Source organism: Schistocerca piceifrons, chromosome 2, assembly GCF_021461385.2.
Source record: "Schistocerca piceifrons isolate TAMUIC-IGC-003096 chromosome 2, iqSchPice1.1, whole genome shotgun sequence".
NCBI classification, from domain to species: domain Eukaryota; kingdom Metazoa; phylum Arthropoda; class Insecta; order Orthoptera; family Acrididae; genus Schistocerca; species Schistocerca piceifrons.
In genome coordinates this window covers 13157373-13171355 of record NC_060139.1, presented here as the reverse complement: position 1 = coordinate 13171355, position 13983 = coordinate 13157373, and the positions used below count along the sequence as shown (strand labels likewise).

The window sequence follows — 13983 nt, the reverse complement described above, 5'->3', positions numbered from 1 at the left end:
GAGTGTTAATTTTGGATGGTGGTATGAGTCCAGAGAGACTGGGTTCAATGGTATTAGATTGGCGTTATTTGGAGGGGTTGGCAGCAAAGAAGTCTTTACACCAGGTTTGTGAGGGACAGGGACTGGAGGAATCAGAAAATCTGATTTTCAGTTTGAAAGGGCATTAGGGAGAAGTTGGGTGTTATTTCACGGTTTAGACAGCATTTGGAGAACAGAACGTGAGGCTGTGTTTCACCCAGCGAAAGGGATACTTTTTTGAACTGGTCCAAAAATATGGTGCGGTGGCCCATCGTGGAAGCGATGGAGTTGGGGAAACGGAAAATATAGGAGATGGTTGAGAAGGAAACACAATAAGACGGATAAATATACATAGAAATGCGCAAAAATAAGCACAAACACGTTAAAACACAACATGTTAAAATACTACAAACACACCCAAAAACGTGAAATAGAGTCCAGAAACGCAGGGAAAAGGACGGAACGGATTAGGTATGAGAGAATGAGTGTGTTGGGATTAGGGAAGAAAAAGGTACGACTGAGAACATGGTTCACATGTTCGTCTGACACAGTGAGGTGTGGAAAATAATACACGAAAATACGTGAGTATGAGAGGAAATGAGATCAAGAGGAGTAATCATAATCATCAGAGGTAAGAACTTCGGACATAAAATACTGCCCCAATAATCCGTGTGCTCACATGGCCTTGCACCATTAAGATCATTCATAGTGTGGTTTGGATGCCAGCACATGTGCTGTTTGGAAGGCGAGGAAAAACCACAGGAAAGAAGTTGGCGAACAGACATTAATTCGAATAATGCTTTAGAGAATAATTGCAAACAAATACTTCATTCTGTTTTTGCATGAAAAACAGCTGTTAGGCAAAATCAAACAATAAAATGGCCACGTTGGAATATGAACAATATTATAAAACGAATAGACCGATACCCACTGTATAGATGGCATGTTGAGTTGCAGGCAGGAATGATGAAAAGGTTGTTAAACACTTGAGCTGTTGACCAAAGCTTTCTTCAGAAAGTAAGACACACATGAGCACACACACACACACACACACACACACACACACACACACACACACACACACACACACACACACATCCACACACACACACACATATACACTCACTCAAACACACAATCATGCACACCCCATGGACTCGCTACAGCTGTCTATAGTTGCTCCAACAAAAATGAAACTCCGTCATGTCGAACAAAAGCAGCAGGAAGAGGAGGGGTGGGGAAGGGTGAGGTATACATGGTGCTGATTGTGGGAGGTGGGGTGTCTGAGGGGAGGGGGTTCGAAATAAGTTGGTACTGTCTGATGGAGTGTACATGTACTAGATGCTGTCAGGACAAGGCTTCCAAGTACAGTGCTGAGAGGTTGTGAAGGACGAGAGAGGAGATGGAAATGGAGAGAGGAGAGAAAGAGCAAAGAAGGGGAAAAGAAATGTTTGTGTATTGCCAGGGAGCAGTGTACAAAAAGAGTGAGGGTACATGAGCTAGGAGGACGTAGTACGACAGAGAAGGCAGAAACTGTTGGGTGGAGGCTATGGGCCCAGTGGGTTACCATATGCTGAGGCTGGGATGATTTCCGGAGAACATTTTATAAGGATAATTCTAATCCATGTAGCTCAGAAAGATTCATGGTGCAGGGAGGAGTCTAGATCAACTGGAAAGTGATGCAGAAATTGAAATAAAGTATCTATGTTCTAACACAGTGCGACACACATCCCTGAAATCGACTCCCTTGAATTCCAGCACCTGAAGAACACTCCAAAAGTTATCCAACCTGCTTAAATCCTACTGCCACCTTCGAGCACCAGCATTCAGTCCCTATTCAACCTGCAGTGTTCCTCCTCACCAAACCCTCATACCACCCAGTAATTGCATAATTGATATTTCGATCTTGCCACATCACCCTAAACTCCTTACCTACACTTCCCAAACTTCATAGACCAAACAATCCAAGAACATTGTTGTTAACCCTTCTACCAAAATCCTGAGCCATAGAAGTTTCTGTCCTATCCAAAGTCTCCACTCACAGCCCAACACCCAAATTTAACCACGCTGGACTTGTCAAAGACCTCTGGCCTTCTCCTGATCCCTGCAGAATAAACATTGCTTTGTCTCCAGTCCCTCCAACCAGAGGCAATCTAATGTCAACATTGAACCCTGTACCTCCCTGTTCATACATCGAATTGTGTTCCTCCCCTTCTGTCACCTAACGACTCCCTGGTCACCTTCCAGAATCACCTTACCTAAAATCTTGCCTCACCATCCTTCCCTGGTCCTTTCCTAAGAAAACCATCCATTCAGCAGAAGAAATTACACACACACAGCCTCAAATCAGATTTCGACCTAATCACCCCACAAGCAGACAGACTTCTGCCTCACAGAAGTACTCTGATAATTGTCTAGAAGCACTGTCAAAGCGATGCAATCCCAGTAGTCCAGCATAATCTCCAATCTGTGCTTAAAGTTTTAGAACCCTCCCAGAACCTCTTTCTCGAATCTGTAACCCTACTCTTATGCTGTGACACCTCACACACTGATCTTATACATGCTCCAAAAGTCCACAAGCCCAAAAATCCTTGACACGCGATTGAATCTGGTTCTTGCGCGCCTGTTCAAAGAATTTTGGCCCTTATTGACCAACACCTCCAACCAACTTCCTGAAATCTAGCCTCCTACATCAAAGATACCAACCACTTCCTTCACTAAGTCTCCATCATTACCACTTCTTTATATCGTGGATCTCTAGCCATCACAGTTGATGCCACTTCACTACACGCCAGTGTCCCTCTTGCTGCTATTGAACACTACCTTCAGACACCAAACCTCATTCCTTATACACCTTGCTGACTGTATCCTAATATACAACTACTTCTCTTTTGCAGGATAGTTATTCAAACAAATCCATGGCTAAGTCATGGGCACATACATCAAACTTTTCTATCCAGTCATGTTTTTGGTCTGTCTAGAGGAAACCTTTCTATCTCGAAAAACCACAAAACCTGGTCTCTTTCAGGTTAATTGATGATACTTTCACAATGTGGTCACAGGACTAAGACAACCTATCCTACTAGAGAAGCTGAACATCTTGTCCCCCATCTAATTTACCTCGTCCTCCTCAATGTAGCGTCACACATTCCTGGATGTTGACCTCCTCCTCTCTGAAGAATCCATGCTCACACCTGTGCACATTAAACAAACCAACCAGAAACAATGTCTGCATTTCGACAGCTGCCAAAACTTACACACCAAAAGATCCATCCTGTACACTGTGGCAACCATGGGACAGCATATCTGCAGTGACGAGAACTTTTTCGCCCACTATGCTGAAGGTCTCACAAAGACTTTCACAGGCAGATCCTCAGACCTATCCAAAAACAGATTTCCTGTGCCATAACCCACGTACCTTAATACACTCACCAATCCCAAGAGATACCTCTAAAGGCGCACTCCCTTCATCATCCAGTATCACCACAGACTGAAACAGCTGAACCACATATTGCACCAGGGCCCTTATTATGTATTACCATTCCCTGAAATGAGAGATCCAGACTCCTTTGCACACCTCCTAATGTGCCCTTATGTCGACCTGCCAGCCTCCTGAAGCTACACACAATTCCAGTTGTTTGCCAAAGAGGTTGCATTCTTGTGGAAGATCCAGGTGCAAGACCTGCCCAATCCGCCCACTCAGCACTTCATATTCCAATTATTTCATAAACTTACTCTACCTCATCAGTGGCTGGGACATCTGTGAAGGAATCTATCCCACATACTGCATAGCTTATTGCATTAGTGTAACTACCAATCTGACATATGCCAGGATGAATGGCCACCACCAGATTCTGACCAAGTGTAAAAAGTTTTGCCCTATGGCATGTAGCTAAACATGACATTTCTTATTTCAATGACACCTTCACAACCTGAACGTTTGCATCCTCCACTATACTACCAACTTTTCTGATCTGCACAGACAGGAGTTATCCCTGTAGTACACTATCCATCCAGAAATCGCCCCAGGCTCAACCTGCAGTAATGAACTCTCCCCACACTCTCCACTCAAAAGTCTCTGCCCTCCCCTGTCCTATTACTTCCTCCAAATTCACCCATCCCCCACTCATTGTGCACTGCTCTCTGCCAGCACACCCATTGTTATTTCCACCTTCTGCCCTTCTACTTATCCATTCCCCATTACCCACCACTCGCCCCCCCCACCCCCACCACCACGTCACAGCTGGTCCTGTGATCATCTAGTCCCTATATGGTCAGCCAAGCAGTGCCAGTTTCGTCCCCCTCCTCCAGTAACCTGCTTTCCCTCACCCTTCCCCACCCGACCCTATAATGCACCTCCCATTCAACATGACGTAGTTGCAAACTGTCCAGTGGTCATGTGTGGATGAGGTACACTTGCTTGCATTGTTCAAAAACTCAAATGCCTAACAGTCTTTTAGTTGCCCCTGTCTGCATCACATCATATCATATCATCTTTACAATGAGTAGCTGTGTACTTTTTCACAATACTGCTGTTACTTTAACATGGACTTTGCATTGCTTCATATTAATCTAGTTGATAATGCAGCACAAATGGTTTGTAATGTTCCAAAAAGTTTAATTTCATCTCTTTCAATATGAGAAATAGTGATAAATGCCAGAAATAAATTTGAGTGTTAGCTCTTGGTGGACGAAAGAAGCACAACAGAGATTTGTGTAGGAGTGCGACGTGACCAGCTGCAGGACCAAATAACTATGCATTTCAGCTTTGGTCGGTTAGTATTATAGCGAAGCATGTGCCTGTGCAGGTAGTAAAACCGACGGTAAGAACGTATTTATTAGCAAATGACTATAAAAATAATAATGTATTAATTGCTTTTGAAAAAATTTCACTGCACATATTGTTGAACGAACACCAGATAAGTGTGATAAGGTAATTTAAAATCTGTCAAAGCTCCTCCATAAACAATACAACCTTAAAGGCGAAGAGAGAGGAAAAAACACAGTGGAGGTAAAAGTAAAAACTTATTGTTTACATGAGAGAATACTGTAACTGGTGCTCCAGTTGTTAATGGAATAAGTCGGTGTAATTGAGGTTTTTAATAATCCTGCTCAAGCTCCCAAAAAATTCTAGAGTTAACAAATGTCTTGATGCTTCATAAGCATAATTTTTATAACACTATTCCTTGCTTTCCTAAATTAGGCTGTGTACCGAATTGTAACTGTAGACTTTAATTGTGCAAGTGTAAATTTCCAATGTAAATTTTCAATTGGGACCAAAAGAAATTATTAAACACAAAAAATTGCAGGTTATTAGTCTTTTTAACTAGAGTTCCTAAAAAAGGAGATTAAAGTAGATGTTAACTTTGATACTAGTGTTGAGCTTTTAACTGGATTTGGTAGAATGATATTTAATATTTATCATTTAAAGCCTATTGATTAAAAATTTTCTGTACAAAACACAACTAAAAGTGAAAATCTAATCTGTATACAATAGCATAATGTAACAATAAATTAGTAGTACTATAATTGTTATCAAGGTTTAGGGTTACTGTTTGCTTTGCGCTCCTAACTATACAGAAATTAATTTTGGTAAGAATCGTGGAAATATTGGTGATCAACAAAATGATAGTAAGGATAGAAATATTATACATTTAATCGTTGTTTCACACTTACATTTGAGAAAAATTAATGTATGAAAAATACTTTTTATTTGACTACAAAGACTATAATCACTCTCAGTACTGAGGAAACAAAGAAGTAGAATTCTCAAATACTTCTCTTGCAGTTTATAATCCTAAGCTTCTAATTGTAGAGTATGCTACAAGTTATCACAGTTATCTTCCATTCAAACCATCTAAGGCCTTCATAGTAATTCTGAGAATAGTAACAGTAAAGATAAACCTTCTTAATGAAATACAATAAGTTATAGCCATAACTGGGGTGATATTTCACATTGTTGTTAACATTAGGCAGTTGATTCATCTTGAAGTTATTATGAGATCAAGGATTCAGAAATGAACTGAAGCATCTGTAATTGTAAACAATAGTCTATTATTGATGGTTTTTTTCCCAACTTACTTGGTATGTTATTTGAATCAATAGAAAGGTTAGTAAAAATTTATTGATGACATACTTTGAAAAATATAACATTTAATTCATAATTCAGTTATTATTTTGTTGTTGTTTGATGATAGAATGATGAATGATATTATATCTGTAATTCTATTCAAAGTCAAAATTGCTTTCTGCCATGCCCCTCTATTAACTTTTGTTGTGTAATGTATAAAATATTTTATTCGTTTGCATTTCTTAAATTTATATCACATCTTTATATTTGTAAGATTTTCTGTTTTCTGGTAGCTCAAAATTTATCCATCATTGTTAATTAAATATATTGTTATAAGTTTTAACATATTAATATTAATTGCTAGTTTAATTAAATACTTATCAAAATATGTTATCTTATTTGTTGAAGCAGAAGGTAATTTTAATTATATGGTTTGTATTATAAAGTTTTATAATAAATACCATGAATTAATTAATGTAATAACTATCTGAAATAATCCATTTCATAAATCAATTCAATGTATTTATAGATATAAACGTAATTGTTACAGAAAGTTCTACTTTTATTCTTACTTTACTACATACAGTGTGTCCAGGAAAGGGCTCCCTGATTTCAAAATTAAATATCTCGAAAACAAAGATCGATAGAGGAATGCAATAAATGGTATATTCATTGTGAAAGCTGTAAGAAGTTTATATAGCAGTTTGAAATAATAGTTACAAAAACTACTAACACATGGCGCTGTACGGTGTACAGCTCATATCAGCATACGTAAGTGAAATAATCGTATGAAAACAATCTTTGCAAACAATCACATCACAATGTTTTCAAAATGTTCACCATTGGCACTACAGAGGAGGCGCAAACGAAGAACGAAATTCGCCATCACATTTCGTAGTGTCTCAACCGAAATAGATTCACATGTCACAGAGATCGCCGATTGTAGCTCGTCCAGCGTGGCGGGATGCTTTGGGTAGACCATGTCTTTCACTGTGCCCCACAAAAAAAAGTCACAGGAAGTCAAATCCGGCGAATATAGAGGCCAATCCATGCCTGCGCCAGTAAATTTGGGATATTCCAAAGCAATGACTCGATTCCCGAAGTATTCCTCAAGAAAGCGAAACACTTGTTCGGCCCGATGTGCTCGGGCTCCATCTTGCATAAACCATTCAGTACCTGGTCGATCCTCTAACGCTTGCTGTGTGGCGACAAATTGTTCCAAAATTGCAACGTAACGTGCACCAGTGACCGTTTCTCAAATGAAAAAAGGGCCAATAATGCCTCTGCTGCATACTGCAGCCCACACAGTAACTTTAGGAGAATACAGGGGTTCCGCTTCACACCAATATGGCTTTTCGGAACCCCAAACTCGCCAGTTCTGCTTATTCACGCATCCAAGTTTGTCTTGCTTATTTCGACACACTGTGAATTCATACTCCGTTAGATCTTTTTCTAGGTCTAGTTTGTATCACAGACAATCGAACATCATTTATCCTTCGTCCATCTCCCGTCACTACTTAGCTTAATTTGCCATGGTAGTTTAAATTTCGCAAAAGTCACGTCATACCTCAAATTTTAGATTCTATCTTATGCACTTGGTTTCCTGTCGATTAAGCTTACAAAAATTTCTTTGCATCAATCCTGGATTGTTAAAGTGTTTCCATCGCCTTGTTTTGTTCACTCTTCCTTAATACACAAATTATCAACTCTTTCTGTACCTTGCCATTGTCCTATCAGAATACTGATTATTGATGTGTTACTGATTATTTTTGTTTTACTAATTAATATTCAAACCCACTGTCATACTTCCTCTGTTGAGTTCTTCTGGATCAAGAGCAACCAGAAAGAAACAGTATCCAGAATACTACTTGTGGGTGAAATAATTACTGATTATGTCTTTTCCTCATTATCAAAGTTTTTTAATTACAGTACACCTCCGAAGATTGTGGAAAATCGTGTCTGTGTAATGGAGTCCTTTTGCGTATCTTCTTTCTCGGTTCGGAGATTTTCACTTTCTTTATCTAATCGAATGGAGGCTGTAACCTTGTTCCACATATTCTGGAGCGAACTAAAACAGATAAATTCTATTCCTTGGTTCTCAACTACTGCCGGCAAAGATTTATTGAGACAGAGTCAAACGCTTTCTCACGGTTTGAATAGCCCATACAGTATTGTAACTAATATTCGTTACCTCTTCGTAAAACATTGTGTACAATCTCTAGACTGTTATTGCTCTACACTCACTTATAAAGCCACCTATATATATCCATAAGATATGTCCTACATAAATTGTAAGGATGCTTGTAAAACTCTTGTATATTACTAACAAATTGTAATTCTTCACAACTCTCTTACTCCTTTCATTGTGAATCACATCTACTACACGGTAGTTCCAGCTGTCTGATATCGTCCTTAAACAGTACAATTGCATGTATCCAAGTTTTCTTCCCGCGCTTTTGCTTTTTCTACTATTGTTCCGTCATTTCCAGAGATTTTTTCTTCTTTCAAGATGCCAGATTTCTCTCAATTTTTCATTCATTTTCACTCTCTGTTATCTGAGTGATCCTTTCCTTAGTTGCACTCCATGGCTTTTTGAAGAAATGTTCAAACACTTTTCCTTATGGTCCCTAAGTTCCTCATGACAGAGACGTCTGATAGCTTGGCGTGATCGCAATTTAATTTTCCTCACATTACGCTTGTTATCGTTTGCCTCCCTTAAAATCTCATTACTTTTATGAATATTTTTGTTTAGTTCACTTAATTCTGTCTCACTTCTGTTTTCTTTTCTTCTCTTCAAGAACTATCATCCCCTCGCAAACTGTGCTTTGTCCCCAGAATAGTTGTTTCATTTGTTCGTCTTCTGAACAAGAAAAATATGTAACTGTTCCACAACTAACCTTCTAACTAGTATTAATCATATTTTCGGTACTAGTATACTTTACATTCATTAATAAAGGGCTCGGGTAAGTAAGTAACTTTACATTCATTAATAAAGGGCTCGGGTAAGTAACAACGCAATTGTGCAATTATGGGTGCATCCATAGTGGAGTACAAGTTTGTTGGTTGTGTATGTAGCATATTGAAGGAGCACAAGTCAGTTAAAATATGAGAAGACTCTAAAAACAAGTAATTCAAGAATAATATATGCCATATTGGCTTAATACATTAACGAATTAACCCAAACATGTGATTGAGTACAATTTTTTGTAACACAATGAAATGTGCCTTAAGACAAAAAAATTACAAAGAAAAAAGAATGACGACGCACCATGAAGGAACTTTCCGCATGGCACGGAAATCGGAAGAAGCGAAGAATATCTGTTGACAAACAAATTGTTACAACTTCACAAAAGGTGGCTGATTTATTGAAGAGAAAGTGCTTCACAAATTCAGCAAGTCAGTAACAAGTTGGTCCATGTCTGGTCTCTATCCAATCATTGATTGATAGAGTTGTTGAATGTCTTCCGTATGATATCGCACCAAATTCTGTCCAGTGGCAAAGTTAGATCGTGATATCCCAAGGTGGCTGCAGGGCCCTGCCATAATGCTCCAAACGTTAACTGGGGAGATACAAGTCAACCTTGCTGGCAAAGATAGGGTTTGGCAAACACAAGGTGAAGCAGGAGAAACTCTGCCATGTGCGGGCAGACGTTATCATGCTGAAATGTAAGTCCTGGATAGATTGCCATTAAGGGCAGCAAAACTGGGTATAGAATATTGTCGATGTACTGCTGTGGTTTAACAGTGCCGCGAATGATAACCACAGTGATCCTACCCTAAAATGAAATGGTTTTCCAAACCATCACTCCCAGCTGTCAGACAGCATGGCAGGTGACAGACACTTTGGTAGGCCACCGCTGCCTGGAGCGCCCCCCATACGCATCTTCGCTGATCGTCGGCATCTGGAATCTCATTTACCGCAGTAGAGTTCTCTTCAGTGATGAGGCCCGCTTCGAACTGAGCCCCGATATCTGAAGACATATCGGACAGCGTCGGGATATCAACCTCATGGTCGCCCGCCATATAGCCAGATTTTTAGAGGTGCTACTGCATTTCATACCAGTGCCCTTCCACACAGAGCGAGAGTATCTACCGCATGCTAAACCCTGCCTTCGCCAGAAAGGTCGCCGGACCTCTCCCCGATTGAGGGTGTTTGAAGCTCGAGATTTTGTTGATGTAATGCGCGAGTTGAACAGGATTTGGCACTGTAGTCCTCAGGAGGACATCCCTCTACCACTAAACACTAAGCCTAATAACTGGTTCAGTGAGGGTCAGAGGAGGACCAATGCGATATTGACCTGCTCAGTTTGTGAAGCTTCTTCTCCTCCATAAGTCATCCATTTTTTCAACGGTAATCATCTTTTGTCCATACATGTACCGATTTCAGTGCCATTCCGTCGTGAGGCCCAGTTTTTTGTCTTAGAGTGTACATTCATAGAGTTTAGGATCCGAATGCAGAGTGGCAAGTATGTCTGTGTATGGCAATGAGATTATGTTGTACCATTATTTATTTCAAGTTTCTGCTTCCAGTCACATTTTATTTTGTGCTTAATATAACATAATGCAACGCGTTTCGAACATGTTCTGTTCATGTTCAAGAGTTTGTATATACATACATAGAGAAATGTTACTTAAAAATAAACAGTCTTAAAGTAGATTAATCTAGAACACATTGTTTCTTACTGTAACTGCTGGTGTCGCATTTGGGGGGAAGGAGGGGGCCGTGTACATCTAGAAAACGAAGTCAGTGATGTCTTCTGCTGGTTTTCTTCTTTGTTGTTGACTATGTACATCACAGCCTGTATCGGATGCAGATAGATTTGCATCAGTTACGTGAAAGGCTTTTGTATGACAGTTGATCATTTACAAATAACATCATCTTGCTGCTTCACTTGCATCACTGGTGTAATGGCGGAGCTGTTGATTGACATTACACTATTGCACATTACATTTTATCACTGACTGCCACTGCACAAATTGTTTCGATCTTATACACACAACACAAGATGGCGGACTGTAGCATGTGAGTCTGTATCGATTATCGAGGTTTTGTAAGGATATTCTTGGTTCTAGTTAATTATTTACATTGACACTTCTTGAATCTATTGAGTTAGAAACAGCAGTAGCAACTCACATTAAAGACACAGGCTGCCCTTTGAAAATCGAAGACAACCTCAAAATTTTACACAATATAGGAAAAAGTAAAAGAATGGATATCATTGAAGAAATAGAAATTTTCATACACAACACAAAGCATGGAGATAACATTCTTAACGAAATAACCGTATTCAAAAACTCAAAATTCTTCAGCAGTCTTAAGCCAGTTCTAACTCAATATATTCAAGAAATGTCAATGTAAGTAATTGACTAGAACCAAGAATATCGATACAAAACCTCGATAATTGATACAGACTCACATACTGCAGTCCGCCATCTTGTGTTCTGTGTATAACATCGAAGCAATTTGTGCGGTGGCAATCAATGACAAAATGTAATGTGCAATAGTGTAATGTCAACCAACAGCTCCGCCATTACACCAGTGATGCAAGTGAAGCAGCAAGATGATGTAATTGTAAGTGATCAGCTGTCACATTATTTTCGTAACACATAACTGATGCAAATCTATTTGCATCCGACACAGGCTGTGATATACATAGTCAACAACAACAAAGAAGAAAACCAGCAGAAGACATCACTGACTTCGTTTTCTAGATACACACTGCCCCCCCCCCCTCCTTCCCCCCAAATGCCACACCAGCAGTTACAGTAAAAAACAAAGTGTTCTAGATTAATCTAGTTTAATACTGTTTACTTTTAAGTAACATTTCTCTATGTATGTATGTACAAACGCTTGAAGATGAACAGAACGTGATCGAAACGCGTTGCATTATGTTAGATTAAGCATACAATAAAAAGTGACTGGTAGCAGAAACTTGAAATATATAATCATCCCACACAGTCACGGTTCACAAACATAGCCATTATGGCTGAAAATAATTATGTTGTACTCTTTTTGTACTCTGTATCAGTTGCTGAATTAACGTGTTGTCTTTTCCTTGCAGCTCATCCGAAAGTCCGCCTTTTCATAATGCAGGGTGGTCTCCAGAGCTTGAACGAGGCCACGTACCATGCAGTTCCATTAGTGGTCATCCCGGTCTTCTCTGACCAGCACCATAACGCTGCAAAGATTGCACAGTCACAGATTGGCGTCAGGTTGAATATTCAAGACGTCACGAAAGACACACTTCTGCGTTCCATACGTACGGTTCTGGAAGACACGACGTAAGTCAAAGTAATGTTTTATAAGCACTACTGCCAATTAAAAATTTACTTGTACACAGACCAAAAAAAGTTTTGCGTCACTTCGGTTCCGAGAGTTCTGGAACCTGTACAGAAAATTGGAATTGAGATCAACATAAACATCATTTTCGCCCTTTATAGCCTATTGCTCATGAAAACCACACATTGCATGTTGTACCGCCATACAGCGAGACCTACAGAGGTGGTGGTCCAGACTGCAGTACACACCGGTACCTCTGATACCCAGCAGCACGTCCTCTTGCACTGATGCATGCCTGTATTCGTCGTGGAATACTATCCACAAGTTCATCAAGGCACTGTTGGTCCAGATTGTACCATTCCTCAATGGCGATTCGGCATAGATCCCTCAGAGTGGTTGGTGGGTCACGTCGTCCATTAATAACCCTTTTCAATCTATTCCAGGCATGTTCGACAGCGTGCATATCTGGAAAACATGTTGGCCACCCTAGTCGAGCGTTGTCGTTATCCTGAAGGAGGTCTTGTACGACGGGGTGCGAACTGTCGTCCATGAAGACGAATGCATCGCCAATGTGCTGCCGATATGGTTGCACTATCGGGCGGAGGATGGCATTCACGTATCTTACAGCCGTTACGGCGCCCTCCATAACCACTAGCGGCGTACGTAGGCCCCTCGTAATGCCACCCCAAAGCAGCAGAGATGCTCTACCTTGGTGCACTCGCTGGACAGTGTGCCTAAGGCGTTCAGCCCGACCTGTTTGCCTCCAAACACGTCCACGGCGATTGTATGGTTGAAGGCATATGAGACACTCGTCGGTGAAGAGAATGTGATGCCATCTCTAGACTTCTGCGGTCGTAGGAGGAAAAGCAAGTTTTATTGAATGCTACACAACAGAGGTAAAATAGCCCCCCATTCGGATCTCCGGGCAGCGACTACTCAGGAGCACGTCGTTATCACGAGAAGAAAACTGGCGTACTACGAATTGGAGCATGGAATGTCGGATCCCTTAATCGGGGAAGTTGGTTAGAAAACTTAAAAAGGCAAATGGATAGGTTAAAGTTGGATATAGTGGGAATTAGTGAAGTTCGGTGGCAGGAGGAAAAAGACTTTTGATCACGTGAGTACAGGGATATATATATATATATATATATATATATGAAAATGGAAAGATAGAGAAAGTGTATGAGGATATTGAAAGGGTAATGCAGTATGTAAAGGGGGACGTAAAACTAATAGTCAAGGGCGACTGGGATGCAGTTGTAGGGGAAGGAGTAGAAGAAAAGGCAGTACAGTTGAAAGGAATGGACATCTATAAAAAGGGCCATCACAGAAGTTGGGAAGGAAAACATAGGTACAAAGAAGGTGGCTGCTAAGAAACCATGGGTAACAGAAGAAATACTTCAGTTGATTGATGAAAGGAGGAAGTACAAACATGTTCCAGGAAAATCAGGATTACAGAAATACAAGTCGCTGAGGAATGAAATAAATAGGAAGTGCAGGCAAGCTAAGACGAAATGGCTGCAGGAAAAATGTGAAGACATCGAAAAAGATACGATTGTCGGAAGGACAGGCTCAGCATACAGGAAAGTGAAAACAACCTTTGGCGACATTAAAA

At 40.2% G+C, this 13983-nt stretch overlaps 1 protein-coding gene across 1 annotated transcript in view; it reads left to right on the top strand.

Annotated features, from left to right (window-relative positions):
- The window catches only part of LOC124777597, a 313220-nt gene that overhangs the window by 290263 nt on the left and 8974 nt on the right, over positions 1–13983 (top strand). Inside the window, exon 12 of the mRNA XM_047253060.1 lies at positions 12151–12370. Within this exon, the coding sequence (XP_047109016.1) occupies positions 12151–12370 (220 nt within the window). The remainder of the gene's footprint in view (positions 1–12150; positions 12371–13983) is intronic.